Here is a 19,784-nt window from a genome sequence, read left to right on the forward strand (position 1 = left end):
GTCGCAGTTGTCAACTCTGCATTTTAAAACAAATGAGTATATAATAGAATATTAGTATTTATTTTGATCGATGAGAGAAGTAACTAATTTGAGGGGCGATTGAAAATCATTTTACCTCGACAAAGACACTTTGATGTGATTCAAGGATTTCTTATAGCTTGGTTCTCCACCACTACCAAAACAACAACCTGGACCATAAACAAAAAAAAACCAAAAAAGGTAAGGAAAAGAAAGCATATGAAGCTTAAACTTAACTTGATTGACTTGATTGGCTGTAAAATCTCGCCCACAACTTCAATTGTTACAGATCCAAATCCAAATCCACCATTTAAGGTCTTTGTTAGGTGGATTTTACAACGATATCGAAGTTGGTTTAGGACCTCCTAAACCAAGAGATAGGCAAAGAAGAGCAGAAATGACGAAGATGAAAGACAATGGTACGAGAAAGAAGAAGAGCTCATGATGCACAACGGAGAGAGAGAATGACCGATGAACAAAGAGTTGAACAAAGAGGCGTGTAAGAGGAAGCGGAAACGAAAAGAGAATTGACCGAACTTGAGAAGGTAGTGCTTAAAGAACGAAGCGCGAGCTCGTGATAGACAAAGGAGACAGAGTATGGTGATGAAGAAAGAGCTCGACAGAGAGAACTTACTCGTATGTCTCAATCAATAAAAAAGAATAAATTTGAGCAAAGAGCAACTCGAGAAACAAAAGGAACAAAGGGCTATTGCTATGCGTCGCCGGAGAATCAATGCCAGTAGACTTTAAAATGAGTTAGCTTCTCTTTCTTTAGCCCATGTTTTGTTGGGCTTAGACGTTGGCCGAACACGTCTTGTTTTCCGTCGATAGCGAGGATGAGACACTGGGAAATGAAGATGGAGAAAATTGTGAAGGAAAAAGCTGATTTCAAAAGAGTTTTGGCCATGGAGAATCAGTTACATAACTTCCTATAAAGATGGAATTTTGTTTAGAAAGATTTAGTGAAAGATGCGGAAATCTAAAGTACAAACTAAAGATATAATTGTATTTATTGCTCCCCCAAACTAAAGGAACGTCAGAGATGAATAATTGAGTCGCCAAGAAATACAAAAGTGGAAGATCTAACACAAAACAACAGGTGACAGAGAGACCATTTCCCGATCTCTCACTAGATATTAAAATAATTGAAGTATAAAAAAAATGAAAACTAATCTTGAGAGATTCAACCTGTCGGCAACCATGGTGAAAATGAGGGGCTGGGAAAATGAGGGGTTGGGAAAATAGGGTTTGTTGTTTAGTACTTTTTATATTAAGTACAATGACAACTTTACCCAATTTCTAAAGGGTAGATATTATAACCCTAAGGGTATTTTAAGTAAAACAAAATTTTAATATTGGTAATAAGGTAAATAGGTAATTATAGATGAGGGGCTTATCATGGGCCCTGAATGAGGGCCTAATAGGGTCGGGTTGTGGGCGGGCTTAAGATTTGAAAGTCAGGCCCTTACCCTCCCCTCATATGTTTGAGGTCGGTCGGGACCTACCCCTCAAATCATGTGGTGGCTTTGTTTTGAGGGCTTTTTCAGCCCATGGGCCGGGTCGGGCGGGTCGGGCGGAGGGCTTGAGGGCTGTTTTGACAGCACTAGACACATGGTAGTATGGAGTATGGACTGTCTGGTACCAATAAATACTATATCCGAGTGTATTTCGTATTCTTTAATCTGACAAATTTTAGCAGTCTAAATAATACCAAGTCGTTGCAGCCGAAGTTTGGTAGGTACATAAAAAATGACAAAATAACATAGATACTTGTTGGCTTTACGGGATTTCTAAGCAAAAACAAGCACACGTGACGTTCACGTAATCACGTTGAATCTATATTTGCTAAACATTTTTGGAGACCAATGTATTATAGGGGAGAGAGGCAGGAATATATTCGTAAGTTTATTTAGCAAAACAAAAAAGTAAATCCCACTCACTCTCTCTCTTACTGTCTTCTTCAGTTCTTTGCTAGATGACTAAGACCTCAACATATCTTTTTCTAGCTTCTTCTTCATATTATATTACCCTTCTTCTTCTGTGTTTCTATCTTCAAGAAGCACACCTTTCTTTCTTTTTTTCTTTCTTTCATTCATGTTTTAGTCTCTAGCTAGTTTTCTTTTGAACTAGCTTAGCTTCTGTGCTTTTTTGAATCTTCTTTTACATTTCTTTACGGGTGTACTGTTACTTATTCTTCAAGGTTGATTTTCAGTAAGATGTTTTCAGCTCAACCAACAAACCTGTTGCAGTCAGGGATCATAACACCTTCCTCTACTAGATCTCTTAATGATGCAATATTTGGCACTAGGAAGAGTGCCAAGATCAGAAGTAGGAATCATAAACTGGAGTTTAGCTCACAAGTAATTGGAGTAAGTTCAATTCGAGCTGTGATCAGAAGTGGAGATAAAAATGTAGGGACAAAAGAGGTGCCAATGAAGGACAGTCACGGGGCGTTGACGTCGAAGGGTGGAGAGGCAATAGATGTGAAGCTTGTGATGACAATAAGGAATAAAATGAAGGAGAAGTTGACTGAAAAGATTAAGTATAAATGGGAGTCATTTATAAATGGTATTGGACAAGGCATCTTAATTAAGTTGATTAGTGAAGAGATTGATCCAGGTTATTTTTGCTAAATTCCCCTTTGTTTTTCCTTATTGTTACTAATTTAGAGAAATTTGATTGGTTTTGAATTAAACATGTTGACTTTGATGCTATATGGTTTTCCCCCTTTTCTTGTTTTTTTCTTTGTTTGATCCTTTGTTTCTTTTCTTTTCTTGTTTTTTCTGGTTTTTTATTTGATTATGTTGAATTTGGATTTCTATCACTAATGTTGATTTCTTTGTCCCTTTCCTTTCTGTCCTTTGATAAACAGATTTCATGGATTTCATATAGAAATGTAGGATATTTTTTTAGTCACATATTCATTGATTTGTGAGTTCGAAATTTGTTGTGTTTGATGGAAATGGAATTCTGGCTCCTTTGTGTTTGCTTTCGTGTTAGGTAGTTTAACTCGCTTGTTTGGCTAGCTAGGAACTGCTTCGTACACAATAGGTTACTGTTGTGAATAGAACAATGGGAAAACATGACGTTTTTTCTCTCTTTGGTGTTAGCGCGCCCAAACCATGTATGCCGGAAGTTTGCCGCTTTTACATTAATTGTTTTCTTTGTGAGTGAATTGAGAGATCTTGTAATCTGTTTGTTACTCTGGGCATCTAGTAAGCTTGGAACTCGCAGTGTGAACGTTAATTTGAAGTGTCTTGCTAAGTTTGAAGTAGAAAAGTTTAATAGGAAGAATAACTTTGGGATTTGGAGAGTCCAAGTAAGAGACATCCTCATCCAACAAAGTTTGCACAAGGCTTTAAAGGGGATTAATTCAAAGGCTGCGAATACGAGTAATGATGATTGGGAAGAGTTCGATCTACAGGCTTGTTCATCAATCCAGTTGTGTCTTGCTAATAAGGTCATGTATAGTGTGATGGGAGAAAATACCGCTGCCGGTATTTTGCTCAAGCTAGAATCTATGTATATGACCAAGAGCATGACGAACAAGATGTACCTTAAGAAACGTCTTTATCGGTACATAATGGTGGATGGTTCAACGATGCAAGAGCACGTTAATAAGTTCCGTCGACGCCTAGCGGATTATTTGAATGTTGGTATGAAGATGGATGATGAGGATCAAGCAGCATGTTTAATATTTTATTTGCCAGAAAGTTATGAGCATCTAATGACTACATTTATGAACAGAGAAGATGTTGATCTTGACAAAATTCAGAGTGCACTTCTTTCTTATGAGTTGATGAAGAAGACATGTGTAGAGAATAGCATTGATGCAGGACAGGGGCTAGTGGCAAGAGGAATGTCGCATGAAAATGCTTCTACAAGCAATGAGAAGTCTAGGTCCAAGTCAAAGAAGCCTTTGATACATGTGAAGTGCTATAATTGCGATGAAAATGGACATTACGCAAGTAATTGTCCTCACCCGAAGAAAGATAACAAGTACAATGCTAAGAAGAAAGGTAAGGCTAAAGTTAAGACAAGTTTTGCTTCAGGCTCTGTAGGGGACGATGTGAGTCTCTGTGTGTCCACATAACACTATATGGCCAAAAGCTGGATTCTTGATTCCGGATGTTCCTACCATATGTGCCCAAATAGAAAGTGGTTTACTTCTTATGAGAGCATTGATGGTGGTTCCGTTTTGATGGGTAATGACGTTGTTTGTAAGACGGTAGGAATTGAAATTATACGGGTCAAGATGCATGATGGTGTAGTGAGGACTTTAACCGATGTTAGACATGTTCCTGAGATAAAGAAAAATTTTATTTCTCTTGGTACCTTGAATTCCAAAGACGAGAAGTTTGTGGGGGAAGGTGGAGTCCTAAAGATTGTCAATGGCTCTTTAGTTGTTATGAAGGGTCAAAGACATGGAACCTTGTATACTTTGATGGGTAGTGCGGTGATAGGCGATGTAGCAGTGGTTGCATGTAGTGATGACTCTAAATGCACTAAGATGTGGCATATGCGACTAGGGCATATGAGTGAAAAGGGTTTGTCTGAGCTATGCAAGCGAGAGTTCTTGAAGGACTTGAAGAAGCCAAGTATGGGGTTCTATGAGCATTGCGTCTATAGGAAGCAGTGCAGAGTCAAGTTCAGTTCAAGCAAGCACACGACAACAGGCATTCTTGATTATGTGCATACGGATGTTTGGGGACCCTCTAGAGTGGCTTCAAAAGGAGGTAACCGTTATTATGTCTCATTCATTAATGATCATACTCGTTATGTGTGGGTGTATATGATGAAAATGAAAGATGAAGTGGAAGGCAAGGGTTGAGAATCGCACAGATAGGAAGGTCAAGACACTAAAGTCTGACAATGGTACAGAGTATATATATGAGCCTTTCCAAGAGTTTTGTGCACAACAGGGAATTGTCAGACACTGGACAGTCAAAGGCACGCTTCAGCAAAATGGAATGGCAGAGAGGATGAATATAACTTTGCTTGAAAGAGCGAGATGTTTGTTGTCTAATGCCGGTCCCCAGGCAAAAGAGTATCAAGGTGATCACGGTGTCCATGGCGTGTTACCTGTACAATAGGTCACCAGTTCTAGCTATAGATTGCAAGACACCTTATGTGGTAAGGTAACCCAGCTAATTATAGTATTTTGCGAGTGTTTGGATCGACTGCTTACTACTATGTGAGGTAACCCAGCTGATTATAGTATTTTGTGAGTGTTTGGATCGACTGCTTACTACCATGTGAGGGAGAGTAAGCTAGATCCTAGAGCTAAGAAAGTTATATTCTTAGGCTTCGCAAATGGGGTAAAGGGATATAAATTGTGTTGTCTAGAAGACCACGCGTCCCCGGGTCGCCAGAGATGTTACCTTTGATGAGACTAAAGTATTATCTTCAAGCAAGCCGAAAAGAGTCAGGGAATGGTGAAGTCCATCGGTTCGCTTTACCGAGCTTAAGTTGCGATCGATGCAGCAGATGACTAGTTGGTTTATGATGAGGTACCAGATCATGGAATCACGCAACAACAGGAAGAAGAGCATGAGCATCCGCAACTTGTAGTAGTTGACCCTAAGCCAAAGAGACAAGTTAAAGAAGTGCACAAGTATGAGCACGAAAAACCGGTGAAATACTATGGTCAGGTGGATTTAGTGGCATATGCACTAAATATTGAAGATGATGAGCCAAATAGCTTCAATGAAGCTGTTAGAGATGTTCTTTACAAAGATTGGTTGGTTGCTATGCAAGAAGAGATGAAATCTCTTGATAAAAATCACACATGGGACCTAGTTTTATTGCCAAAGGGTAAAAAGACTATTGGCAGTAAATGGGTGTTCATAAAGAAAGAGGTCTTTCCTGAGTCTGACAGTATTGGGTACAAGGCATGAGTGGTAGCAAAGTGTTTCTCATAGAAGGAAGGAGTCGACTACAATGAGGTATTTTCCCCGGTGGTCAAACATACTTCCATTCGTGTGTTATTGAGTTTAGTTGCTTACTTCGACTTGGAGTTAGAGCAACTTGATGTGAAAACTGCTTTCTTGTATGGGGACTTGGAGAAAGAGATCTATATGAGACAACCTGAAGGTTTTGTTGTTACTAAGAAAGAAGATCATGTGTGCAAGTTGAATCGGTCACTGTATGGTTTAAAGCAATCGCCAAGGCAATGGTACAAGCGTTTTGACACATTCATGATACAACATGAGTACACCCGAAGTAAGTCTGACTGTTGTGTTTATTTTTGTAGGCTTCGTGGTAATGACTTCATCTATCTCCTGTTTTATGTGGATGACATGTTTATTGCTTCCAAAAGCATGGTGGAGATAGACAAGTTAAAATCTCAACTTAGCTCTGAGTTTAAGATGAAAGACTTAGGTAGAGCCAATAAGATATTGGGCATGGAGATTGACAGAGATAGGAAGAAGTGATGGATAGTTGTATTTCAGAAGAAATACCTTCATAAAGTAATTTCTCGTTTTGGTATGGAGAATACAAAGTCGGTTTCTACACCTTTAGGTGGCCATTTTAGGCTTTTAGCTAAGTTCTCTCCTAGTTCGGTGGAGGAACAAAAGCATATAGCTCATGTTCCTTATGTAAATGTCGTGGGCAGTTTGATGTATGCTATGGTGTGCATATGCCCAGACATTTCACAGGCAGTTAGTGTTGTAAGCAGGTATATGGCAAATCCTGGGAAGCATCATTGGGAAGCAGTGAAATGGGTATTGAGGTACTTGAAGGGTACCTTGGATATGGGATTAGTTTATGGTGGAGGCACTTGTTATGTTAGTGGATATGTGGATTCAGATTATACAAGTGATCTAGATAGACGCGATTGACTACTGGTTATGTGTTTATGATGCATGGTGCACTGGTTAGTTGAAGGTCTATGCTACAGGATATAGTTGCTCTATCTACTACTTAGGCAGAGTATATGGCAGTGGCAGAGGCAGTGAAAGATACACTATGGCTTCAAGGTCTTCTGGATGATATGGGTATTGAGCAGAACAGTGTTGCTTTGTATTGTGATAGTCAAAGTGCTATTCATTTGGCGAAGAACCAGGTTCATCATGCTCGGACCAAGTATATTGATGTCCGTTATCACTTTATACGAGATGTCGTTGAAGATGGTGATGTAGCACTTGAGAAAGTGGACACCCATGACAATCATGTTGATATGCTGACAAAGGTTGTCACTGGAGTTAAGTTCCAACACTGTTTGGACTTGCTCCAAATCCTACATGCTTGAAAGAGCCTTTTGTGGGCATGGCCCTTCGGGGCGGTTGACTGCGAGTTTCGGATGGATGTGTTTTTGTTGGATGTATTCGGCTCGATTTTATGTGTTCAAACCTCACCGAGGTGGAGAATGTAGTGAAAAAAGACGTTTTTTCTCTCTTTGGTGTTAGGGGCGCACACGCCCCTATGTATGCCTGGACAAGGGCGCACTTGCGCTCCTCTCTTTGGCGACTTCTAGTACTTTAGGCGCACCCGCGCTTGACTTTTGCCTGGCCAAGGGCGCGCCCGTGCTCCACCGTTTTTCAGCACAAATTCGATTGTTTTCGGAAGTTTTCAGAAACAGTATAAATATAAGTTTTTTCTGTAAAAACTTAAACTAACCAAAACCAAAAAAGTGAGAGATTGTAAAAGAGCAATTCTTAGTGAGTTGAGTGTTCATTCTTTGTGAGTGAATTGAGAGATCTTGTAATCTGTTACTCTGGACATCTAGTAAAGTTTGGAACTCGCAGTGTAGGCGTAGGCAAATTGCCGAACCACGATATATCTCGTTTTGTGGTTTGTTTTTCTTTTACATTAATTATTTTATTTTTATATGCTTGTTATTTGATATTGAGAAGTGTTGGGATATTACTTGGAAGGTGTTGAAGTCTTGTTTAGTAAGAATGATCGATCTTTGTGTAGGATTGATCTATTTGTTGTGGATAACGTTGTTCCGTATTGTTCGATGTACAACACTAGAATTGTTAACAATAAGGTTAGTTGAACTTGCACGCTCCAAAGCATCTAATGTTTTTTTCATTTCGGATTAAGTTCTGCTCTAAAGTTTACAGATTGTGACTGTTCCTAAATTTTGGAAACCTCCTATTACGATAACAGTGAAACCGGAGAATGGTTTTTCAAACTTAATACTGAAATGAAACAATAGCACTGAGTTATTTGTAGAGCACAGACAATGAGATTCAAACTTTTCTTGTCAATTGGTGGTATTTACACTGTTCTACTTAGATAAATCTCTGTACAATGTCATGATAGTTAAATTTTATGGCTTCAAGATAAAAATGTGGGATTGCTTATGATTACCAACATGACAATTATGATTAACGACATGATAACTTATTCAGGTTCCTTTGTGTTTTCTTTAATGTTAGGTAGCTTAACTCCTTTTTATTGGATAATGCTTGTGTTGCTTCGAACTTCTAAGAAAGAAAAAGAAAAAGTTGTTTGCTGGTTTTATATGATAGTTCCTTTTCCGTTTACTTTTGATAGGTATTGTCCTTGATTTGCTACTCTCTATGGCTTGCTTCAAGTTTAATTCTATCGGTTTGATAAAAGTATTTACATTCGGACGTTACCCCTGCCCCTTCACTGCAATAATTGTTGTTCTTTATTTTTTATATTTTTATATTTTTGTATTTATTTTTTAGTTTGTTGTTTGTACTTCTGAGGTTCTTTGTTTTTTTGTTCCACAGCAACCAATTCAGGTAAAACCATAGACTCTTCAGTACGGGGTTGGTTGCCAAAGCAGTCGGACAATACTTATATTGCCGAGTATGCCACCAATTTCAGGGTTCCATCTGATTTTGGCTGCCCTGGGGCTGTTCTCATCACTAATCTACAGAGCAAAGAGTTCTACTTGATGGAAATTGTGGTCCATGGTTTTAATGAAGGCCCCATCTTCTTCCCTGCCAACTCATGGATCCATTCACGTGATGATAATCCTGAAAGCAGAATTATCTTCAAAAACAAGGTGGATAATTCTTCGTCATATCATTGTATTTTTCCATCCATCTACATTGGGCAGAATGACTCACATTTTATTATTGGTTGATATGTCTTGCTACTACCCCTTAATAGGCTTATTTGCCGTCACAAACACCAGCTGGTATCAAGGATCTTCGACGTGAAGACTTACTGAGCAATCGAGGGAATGGAAAAGGCGAGAGGAAGGAATTTGATAGAATTTATGATTATGCTCCTTATAACGACTTGGGTAATCCAGACAAAGATGATGACCTTGCTAGGCCGGTTTTGGCTGGTGAGGAAATGCCTTATCCTCGGCGTTGTCGTACTGGCCGACCTCCTACTAAATCAGGTTTAATAAATATTCCCTGTTATATATGTAGTGTAGTTATGTTAAAATCTTGAACGGATTAATATATTTATAGTCTGAAGTTACCTCATTGTCTCTGATCTTCGTTGGATTTTACAGACCCTTGCACCGAAAGTAGAATTGAAAAGCCAGATCCAGTGTATGTCCCTCGGGATGAAACATTTGAAGAAGTCAAACAAGCAATTTTTTCTGCTGGACGCCTTAAATCCCTGTTCCACAATTTGTTACCATCTCTGGCTGCAACCTTGTCAAGCTCAGAGATTCCCTTCAATTGCTTCACTGACATTGATAAATTGTACAATGATGGCGTTCTTCTCACGGCGGAAAATCAGAAAGACTTGTTTGGGAGTTTGCTACTGACCACGCTGATAAAAAAGGTCATGAGAGCTGGTGAAAGGTTGTTGAAGTACGATGTTCCAGCCATTGTTTTGAGTATGTACTAGTTCATGTTCTCTCACTGAAGGATTGATCTCACACCCATATCCAAGCTTCATATTTCATGGTCAAGTTTAAGTTGCACAAATCTATTTGTAAGACCTTAGTAGTTGTTGTTTTTGCTTCCAGGAGATAGGTTTTCATGGTTGCGTGACAATGAATTTGCACGACAGACTTTGGCGGGGGTCAATCCAGTAAATATTGAAGCATTGAAGGTATCATTTTATGTATTCACGCCTTTCTCCAATATAACTTTTCTATCCACATGTTGATATAGGTCTAATTAAGTAACAAAATATTTCGCAGGAATTTCCAATTATCAGTAAATTAGATCCGGCGGATTATGGCCCTCCGGAGTCATTAATTACAAAAGAATTGATAGATGAAGAACTGGATGGAATGAGTGTTGATGAGGTGCACTTTCATTTGTGTCTAGGAATACAGATTGAAGTTTCATATATGTGGAGATCTGTTAAATCCAAATGTTTTCAATTATCAAAAGCATAAAACTTAATTTATAATATTATCTTTGGTGTGGTCGATGATGCAGGCAATTGAGAATAACAGACTGTTTATCCTTGACTTCCATGATCTGCTCTTACCGTTCATTAAGAAAATAAACTCATTGCCTGGAAGGAAATCATATGCTTCTAGGACTGTGTTTTTCTACAACAAAGGCGTTTTGCATCCAATCGCAATTGAGCTCTCTGTTCCTCCTACGCCTTCATCATCTATAAATAAGCGTGTTTATACCCACGGACATGATGCGACGAAGTACTGGATTTGGAAGCTGGCCAAGGCTCATGTATGTTCAAATGATGCGGGTGTCCATCAACTAGTGAACCACTGGTATGCACTCAAAGTTTAAGCGTTGATTGCATTGTATATAGTTCCACATGACACTTAAATAAATTAATGTTATGTTTAAATAATCGTTTATTACAACTCTAATAACATGATGTTTGGAGCTAATCAGGTTAAGGACTCATGCTTGCATGGAGCCTTACATCATTGCCACACATCGGCAGCTTAGCGCAATGCACCCCATTTACAAGCTGTTGCATCCACATATGCGTTACACATTAGAAATCAATGCGGTGGCACGTCAGAATTTGATAAATGGAGGGGGAATAATTGAGGAATGTTTCAGCCCAGGGAAGTATGCCATGGAATTGAGTTCAGCAGCTTATAAGAGTATGTGGAGATTCGACATGGAAGCACTGCCAGCAGACCTGATTCGCAGGTAAGGGTTATATACAAATCTAAAGTGGCTTCATACCTATGAAAACGACTTTCCTAGTGCGACCAGTGCCACTGTATGGCTAGTCCAATGCACGAGGCTCCCACTAGTGTGGAGTCTGGGGAGGGTCGTATGCAATGTTACACCTGTGTAACGAGAGGTGTTTCCACCACTGTAAACAATGACCTCAGGTTTAAAGGGCATCGTTAAAAGTTAACAAGGATAATAGTGAAGCGGGGAAGAGTAAGAAAAAGCTTACATTATCCAACTTGCAGTACTTTGGGATCCATAGGGGCATATTCGCGAGTGCAGAATCAATCCTTTTCAGGTTTGGGATTTTGTTGCCAACAGGATAGGATTCATGATTTCTATGAACATTGTTACGCCTCTCTTTAATGCACATGTGGGAACTCTATACTATACCTGTTCAGTTATTTCTTGTTATCCTCTCCCATTGAACTTCAAACATAGCCCAAGCGTTTAACAGAATATAAAGCAAAAGTGCAAGACAGAAAATTATTCTATAACATGCACCATTTTGGAAATCAAAGGCCAACCTCAAATGAAGCTATGAATCCCGTTTACAATGACAACAAATACCATAAAGTTGTCTTGTATATGTAATTCACATCTCCTTTGACTTTAACTTCTGTTTCACCTCTCAATTTCGGATCTCCCTCATGTGTTCTACTTTTTTTTAGGAGGGGTGATTTGCCAACGTATCCCACCCTAACTTGGTATTCTTAATTTCATTATTGCGATAAACTTAAATTAGTAGGAACTCACAGCTTTCAGATAAATTAATTATAAGTGTTTTATTTGTTGTTGTGTTAGTCTAGCTAATGTACACTAGGTGACTAGGGCAGTCTCAGTGCTTCCTACTTTATTCTTACATCTGTTCTTATTCTTGGTAGAATCCCCATAATATATTAAAACTTTTTACTTTAAATTTCAGGGGCGTCGGAGTAGAGGATTCTTCAATGCCTGGTGGTGTGAGACTACTGATTGAGGACTATCCTTATGCTGCTGATGGGCTTCTGGTATGGTCTGCAATTAAAGATTGGGTCGAAGCCTACGTTGCACATTTCTATTTGGAACACAACAGCGTCTCCTCCGATGTGGAGCTCCAAGCTTGGTGGGATGAGATCAAGAACAAAGGTCACTACGATAAACAGAATGAGACATGGTGGCCTAAACTGCAAACCAAGAAAGATTTATCTGGTATCCTAACCACAATGGTTTGGATAGCATCAGGGCAGCATGCAGCCATAAACTTCGGTCAGTACCCCTTCGGAGGGTATGTACCTAACCGCCCTACTCATCTGAGGAAACTCATACCCCAAGAACATGAACCTGCGTACGATGAGTTCCTTCGAGAACCCCAGACTGCTTTTCTATCTTCATTACCTACCCAACTCCAAGCCACCAAAGTAATGGCAGTTCAAGATACTTTGTCAACACACTCCCCTGATGAAGAGTACTTGGGTCAGCAGCACCACTTGCATAACCATTGGATCGATGATACAGAAATTTTGAGACTGTCCGGGAAGTTCTCTTCTAAATTAGAGAAGATAGATGAAATTATAAACGAGAGGAACAAAGATATAGGTCTCAAGAACAGAAGCGGAGCAGGTGTTCCTCCATATGAATTGCTGCTTCCTACTTCTGAACCTGGGGTAACTGGCCGTGGGATCCCAAATAGTATTTCTATTTGATTGCTACACGGAAGGCTCGTTCATTTCCGAACAAGATCTTTCCCATATTTAAATTGTTCTGTCTTGTATAAATTCATCCAAGGTCTGCTTTTATCTAGTTTTGTTAAAATCCATGCCTGAACCCAAGTTCATGAGACGTAATAATGAAAAAGGTGTTAAAGCTTTGTGATTTGTATTTCGCCAGTTTGCAATATTCCTTCGGTCTGATTTCGCATTTGGCAACCACCACTTTTTCATGAACCACCAATTTTTCATGACCCTACTTTTCTCGAATGAAACCACTAGTTAAAATGTGTTATGGGTCTAGTCCTTGTCTTGTGTAAAAGGAAAGGTTGAGAAGGATCTACAGCTCTACACATTTTTATTATCAAAAAAAAAAAGAGAGACAGATCTACACATATAAAGCTCCTGTGCAAGTGGTAGGTGGTCTAATATGATTGGTGGTGTAGTGGCATAATGTTGGAAGTTGGACTAATTCAGCGGTACAGTGGATATGATGCAATATAACGAAGAAAAGGGAGGAGTAGGGAATCAGGACCGCAGAACTCTAGACTGCAGACGTGGCATGCGTATGGTAAGAAGGAGAGACATGGGATAACAAGACAGATAGACGGTCCAGATAGAGAGGGGGAGATATAAAAAGAAGAGGAGGGGGAGAGAAAAAGAGGCCGCTGGAGTGAAAGAAAGAAGGGAACAGTGAGGAAGAGAGAAAAAAGAGAGATTGTTTAGTTGAGATATTTAGGGTTCATACATTTGGCGCTGTATGTGGGGAGAGATAAAAGCAAGTTAGAAATGACACCAAAGAGAGCAGCGGGTAGGCCAAAGAAGGTGGTGGTTCAGGAGCCAATGCCAGAGGCAGTGATTGATGAGGGGGAAGAACGAGAAGAGGGGCGAGTAGCGGAAGAAACACGACTGATGCGAGAAGAGATTGAGAGGCTGAGATAGGAGAACGATGAGCTGAGAAGAGAGAAAGAGAAGGCGGAGGAAGAGGCCGGCGAAGTAAGTGAGGGGTCTAAAGATAAGGGATCTGAAGATGAGGAGCCCGGGCTAAATCTTGTGGAAAACCTGGTAGTTGGCTTGACAATAGAGTAAGTTCAGGAAATGATAGACAATGATAGGGAGGCGAACCGGGCAGGCGAAGGAGCACAGAGGAGCGGGCCAGTCGGTGGTGGCCGGGTTGAATCGCAACCCATTAGCAGATGACATATGGGCTTCAGAGGTCCCAAAGCGGTTCGCTTAGCCAAGGTTCGAGAGGTACGATGGCAAAAGAGATCCAGCGGATCACATCCATCATTTTCGGCAACAGATGCCACTTTGGCAGGAGGCTCGTTATGATGGTCTGCGGTGTATGATGTTCCCGGCTAGCCTTAAAGGAGGGGCATCGGATTGGTACTACAGATTACCAGCGGGGAGCATCAAAAATTTCCAGGAGTTGGAGCAGGCATTCATAGATCACTTCATACATCATAAGAAGTGGGTGGTAGATATCACGGCTTTATTCAACGTGCGACAAAGATCCGGAATCGCTTAGGAGTTTCGTCTTTGGTTCAAGCGAGATTAATCGAAAGTTGAGAATCTGGATGAGAGGACAGCGGTGATAGCATTTGAGAGAGGCTTACATCCGGGGACAGGAGTGCACCAGTCCGTGGCAAAGAATGAGATCGTGACTTTACACGAGCTGTATCCGCGAGTGGAAAAGTATATAAGATATGAAGATACCATGCAGAAGGATTCCAAGAGATCAGGGAAGGCAGTGTTGTCTTTGGAGAAGGAACGGGAACACCGGAGGGTGGAGACATCAGAAAAAGAAAGTGGGGGATACCGCGGATACTGAGCACGGGCAAAAGGAAGCCAGGAAGGCGCCTGAAGGGATCACAGGGAGAGGAAGTCATACCGCGAGATGGAACAGACTCCGCTGAATAAGCCACTGAGTGAGATCTTGCCCCTAATCAAAAATCTGCCGGGGTATGAAGGTCCGCGAAGTACGCCAATAGAGATACCAGAAAAGCCCTTCTGCGCATATCATCAAATACAGAATCATGAGACGAATGACTGTTATGCACTAAAATAGTTGGTTCAGAGGATGGTGGAGAAAAGGAGGATGAGAGAGTTTGTGAGAGGCGCCCAAAATGAGGAGCGCATGCCGCCTCAGGGAAGAATACTAGGAACCATCAATGTGATTTACAGCGGTGAGGTTCTGAGTCATAACGCTCATAGAGACAAGATAAGGCGAACCGCGAGTATCCAGCAAATCAATGAGAGAATGGATAGACCGTGACAAAAGGAAGTGACGGCAGCGGAAAAGGACAGAATTGTATTTAGTAGCGCAGACCTCAGGGCAGTGGACTCACCACATGAAGATGCGCTAGTTATTACAGTCGCAATGGGAAATTACATAGGTGCTTTGGAGGAAATGGGAGTCGATCCTAAGCAGCTGCGTCCTTCGCTAACCAATTTGTATGGATTCAATGGGAGTATGACAGAGCCCATGGGGGAACTCTTATTGCCCGTGACAACTGGACCAGTGACAGTTTTTGCCCGATTCATGGTGGTAGACTCTGCTTCACAATATAATGCAATTTTAAGAAGGCGGTGGATTCACGAGATAAAGGTGATCCCATCAACGTATTATCAAGTAATACGATTTCCCACACCTACCGGCATGTACGAGGTCTACGGTGATCAGGTAACTGCCAAGAACAGTCATCGGGGAACAGTGAAGCGGTTGATCCGCGGACCAGAAGGAGAGACTTTCAATCCTAGGAAGAGGCAGGCATAGCAATTACAGTGCGCCTCGGTAGAGGGGGAGGCGGAGACATCGGAAGAGGGGAAGAAGAGAAGTTCATGTCGATAGGATCTAGTTTGCCAGAAGAGTGGAGGGGTAAGTTGATACAGTTCTTGTCTGAAAATAAAGGTGTCTTTCCTTGGACAATAGAGGAGGTTACTGGGTTGGACCCTGAATTCGCTTGTCATCAATTACATATGAAAGAAAATGCTAAACCCGTGAGGCAAAGGATGCGCGGCATTCGGCCTAAATATGCCGAGGGAATCCGTGAAGAAGTCGTGAGGTTGAAAGGGGCGGGAATAATCCGAGAGGTTGAGTTCACAGACTGGTTGTCTAACATAGTTGCAGTATTGAAAAAGAATGGAAAGGTTCGTATGTGCGTGGATTTTACTAATGTAAATCTTGAATGCCCGAAGGACAGTTATCCCATGCCGCGAGTAGATGAGTTGGTGGATAGGATGACAGGATTCAAGATATTTTCCTTCATGGATGCATCGATGGGGTACAATCAGGTCGCAATGTATGGGCCAGATCAGGAAAAGATAGCATTTGTGGTGGAAGGCGATACATACTACTATACTAGGATGTCGTTTGGTTTGAAAAATGCGGGGGCTACCTTCCAGCAGTTTGGCGAGAAAATGTTCGAAGGCAAGATTCGGAAAGGGATTAAGATCTATATAGATGACATGGTGGAAAAAAGTATGTCGGAGGAGGAGCATATAGAGGGTTTGAGAGAGACCTTCGGGATACTACGGAGATACAACTTGAAGCTGAACCCTGAAAAGTGCACATTCGGGGTGACTACGGGAAAGTTTTTGGGTTATATCATTACTCACAGGGGAATCAAGGCTAACCCCGAGCAAATAAGGTCCTTGGTGGAGATGTCATCTCCGTAGAATGTAAAGGAAGTACAGCGGCTAGCAGGAAGGGTCGCGACTTTAAATAGATTCATTTCCAAGTCATCCGATAAATGTAGACCGCTATACAGGTTGTTAAGAAGCACACCGGATTTCGTGTGGACCACGAAGTGTGAGGAGGCATTTCAGGAATTGAAAAGATATTTGGGCAAAGCGCCTTTGTTCTCATGGCTAGAGACGGGGGATGTATTTGTATTTGGGGGCCACGGAATATGCAGTTAGCTCAGTTCTAGTCCAAGTTGTAGACAAGGTGGAGAAGTCGGTGTACTTTCAGAGCAAGACATTACTGGACGCAGAAACACGGTATAGTAGAATTGAAAGGTATGCCTTGGCGTTAGTTTTCTCAACCTTGAAGCTAAAACCCTACTTTGAGGCACCTGTGGTAGTGGTGGTAACGAATTTGCCTCTGAGGCAAGCATTGAAGGCAGAAAAATCTGGTAGAATGTTGAAATGGGCAGTGATGCTGAGTTCTTATGAGATACAATATCAGATAAGAACCGTGAAAAAGGCGCAGGCGATGGCTAAATTTCTGGTAGAGTTTTCTGCAGAGGACCCCACTTGGGGAGAATAAATGGTCATGGAACCAGAAAGGGAGGGAGAACCAGACCTCTTAGACCCGTGAGATAAGAGGAATGGATGAAGGGTATTTGGAGATGGATCGGCTACAGATGCATGCAGCGGCACGTATTGGTTACACCTGATAATGGTAGAATAGAGCAAACCATGAAACTAGGCTTCGCGGCATCCAGTAATGAAGCAGAATATGAAGTGGTGATAGCAGGATTGAGAATGGCCGAGGACTTGGGAGTGAAAGAAGTAACAGTATATTCCGATTCAAATTTGGTGGTGTGTCAAGCGAATGGAGGGTTCACCGCCCGATGCCCCAGGATGGCAAGATATTTATATGTGCTACACAAACGATCTGCAAAATTCACAAAGCTCAGGTTCATTCACTTGGGTCGCGGAGAGAACAGACATGTTGATGCCCTGGTGTATGTAGCCGCCGCAATTCCCGGGTCAGAAAAAAGAACAATACGAGTGGGAAGGTTGGAGAAACCGAGCACCGAGGACGCAATAGAGATTTGTCAGGTCGCGGAAGAAAGTGGGAGATGGATGGAGCCAATTAAGGGCTTTTTGGTGGGAAAGGAAGTGACAGATAAGAAGGAAAAAAGAAGATGGGAACAGACTTCTCGGATATACGTTTTGCTGGAAGGAGAGTTGTACCGAAAGAACTTCAATGGACCACTGTTAAAATGCTTAGGCCCGTGGTTATCACATGAGGTGCTGGCAGAATTACACGAGGGAGACTGCGGGAGCCATTCAGCTGGAAGAACTACGACACATCGATTACTGACACAGGAGTATTTATGGCCCCATATGAAAAGGGATGCAGTGGAGTTTGCTAAGAGATGTGGCAAATGTCAAAGATTTTCCCAGTCGATCTTCACCCCCGCAGATCCATTACATAACATCTCAAGCCCATGGCCATTCGCTATGTGGGCAATGGATATAGTGGGACCGCTACCCATGGCTAGTGGCAAACGGAGGTTCATGCTCGCAGCCACTAATTATTTCACGAAATGGCTTGAGGTCGTACCCTTGCAACAAGTGAAGGAGACGCAGATAGTCAAGTTCTTATGGGAGAATATTATTTGCAGGTTTGGACTGCCATATGCCATTATAGCAGACAATGGGACTTAGTTCACAAGAGCGAAGGTGACCGGTTTCTTGCAAGCCTATAAGGTGAAACAGGGGTTCTTAGCCCCTTACAATCCCGAGGGTAACAGATAGGCGGAGTCATCCAACAAAACTATCATGAACAATCTCAAGAGAAAGTTGGAAGATAAGAAGGGGGTGTGGGCAGATGAACTGAATCATGTACTATGGGCCTATCGGACCACACCTCGGTCGTCCACCTAAGAGACCCCATTCTCGTTGGCTTACGGTGTGGAGGTTGTGATCCCTTCGGAGATGGTGGCAGCTACAACACGAACAAAGGCTGTGGAGGAGGGCTCAAACTGGAGAATATTAGCAGCGGATCTGAATCTGGCAGAGGAGAGAAGATACATTGCCTGTATAAAGTTGGAAGAGTACCATCGGAGATTGCAGAGATAGTACAACAAGATGGTCAAACCGAGGCAATTCCAAGTAGGTGACCTGGTGCTCCGTCGAGTGACACCTAGTACCAGGAAGGAGAAAGATGGAAAGCTGGGTCCAAATTGGAAATGACCTTATACCATAGTGGATATAGGTGGGGCTGGCACCTACAAATTGCGAACACAGGAAGGCAAATTGATAAAGAAGCCGTGGAACATGAGAATGTTAAAAAAAAAATCACTTGAATGTAATGAAAATCTAAGGCAAGAGTCTGTAGCTGTATGCAAATATATAATACAACGGCACTTTTGAGAAGAAACTATTGTTTGTAAGGGCAGGAATCCAAATTACACATGGGGCATGGAATCCAAGCATGGAGAGAGACAATGGAGGGGATGAGCCTTTCACTGATACAAGGCTAGAGTTGAGCCTGGGGCAAGATGAGTTGCCCTGACTAGTTTTCTGGGGCTACAGAGCCCCCGGAATGGGATGAGCCCTTCGCGGATGAGAGATGCAAATTACAAGCGGGGGCAAGGAATCCAAGCATGGAGAGGGATAGCGGAGGGGATGAGCCCTTCGCTGATACAGGGCTTGAGTTGAGCCTGGGGCAAGATGAGTTGCCCCGACTAGTTTCCTGAGGCTACAGAGCCCGCGGAGTGGGATGAGCCCTTCGCGGATGAGAGATGCAAATTACACACGGGGGCAATGAATACAAGCATGGAGAGGGACAACAGAGGGGATGAGCCCTTCGCTGATACAAGGCTTGAGTTGAGCCTGGGGCAAGATGAGTTGCCCCGACTAGTTTCCTGAGGCTATAGAGCCCACGGAGTGGGATGAGCCCTTCACGGATGAGAGATGCAAATTACACACAAGACATGGAATCCAAGCATGGAAAGGGACAGTGGAGGGGATGAGCCCTCCGCTGATACAAGATTAGAGTTGAGCCCGGGGCGAGACGAGTTACCTCGACTAGTTTCCGGAGGCTACAGAGCCCGCGAAGTGTGATGAGCCCTTCGCGGATGAGAGATGCAAATTACAGATGGGGCATGGAATCAAAGCATGGAGAGAGACAGCAGAGGGGATGAGCCCTTCGCTGATTGAACGCCATAACTGAGTTGGGGGCAAGATGAGTTGCCCCAACTATCTTCCCGAGATATACAAACTATACGTGGGGCATGGGACCCAACCTTTGCGAGGGATAGCAAAAGGAATGAGCATATCGCTAATA

The 19,784-nt window shown here is 42.1% G+C and overlaps 2 protein-coding genes across 2 annotated transcripts; both read left to right on the forward strand.

The window, feature by feature from the left end:
- Window positions 1–1,919: 1,919 nt before the first annotated feature.
- Window positions 1,920–12,921, forward strand: LOX6 (PLAT/LH2 domain-containing lipoxygenase family protein). The gene is made up of 9 exons (XM_086565033.1): window positions 1,920–2,637; window positions 8,727–9,004; window positions 9,112–9,349; window positions 9,467–9,799; window positions 9,932–10,017; window positions 10,109–10,216; window positions 10,353–10,651; window positions 10,779–11,045; window positions 11,998–12,921. Exons 1-9 carry the CDS (start codon window positions 2,235–2,237, stop codon window positions 12,755–12,757), a joined length of 2,772 nt encoding a protein of 923 aa, XP_086421159.1. The 5' UTR covers window positions 1,920–2,234; the 3' UTR covers window positions 12,758–12,921.
- A 4,210-nt stretch (window positions 12,922–17,131) lies between these two features.
- Window positions 17,132–18,160, forward strand: LOC147493678 (uncharacterized). The gene has a single exon (XM_086567904.1). It carries the CDS (start codon window positions 17,132–17,134, stop codon window positions 18,158–18,160), a length of 1,029 nt encoding a protein of 342 aa, XP_086424030.1.
- The last annotated feature ends 1,624 nt before the right edge of the window (window positions 18,161–19,784 follow it).

Source organism: Coptis chinensis, chromosome 6, assembly GCF_015680905.1.
Source record: "Coptis chinensis isolate HL-2020 chromosome 6, ASM1568090v1, whole genome shotgun sequence".
Lineage (NCBI taxonomy): Eukaryota > Viridiplantae > Streptophyta > Magnoliopsida > Ranunculales > Ranunculaceae > Coptis > Coptis chinensis.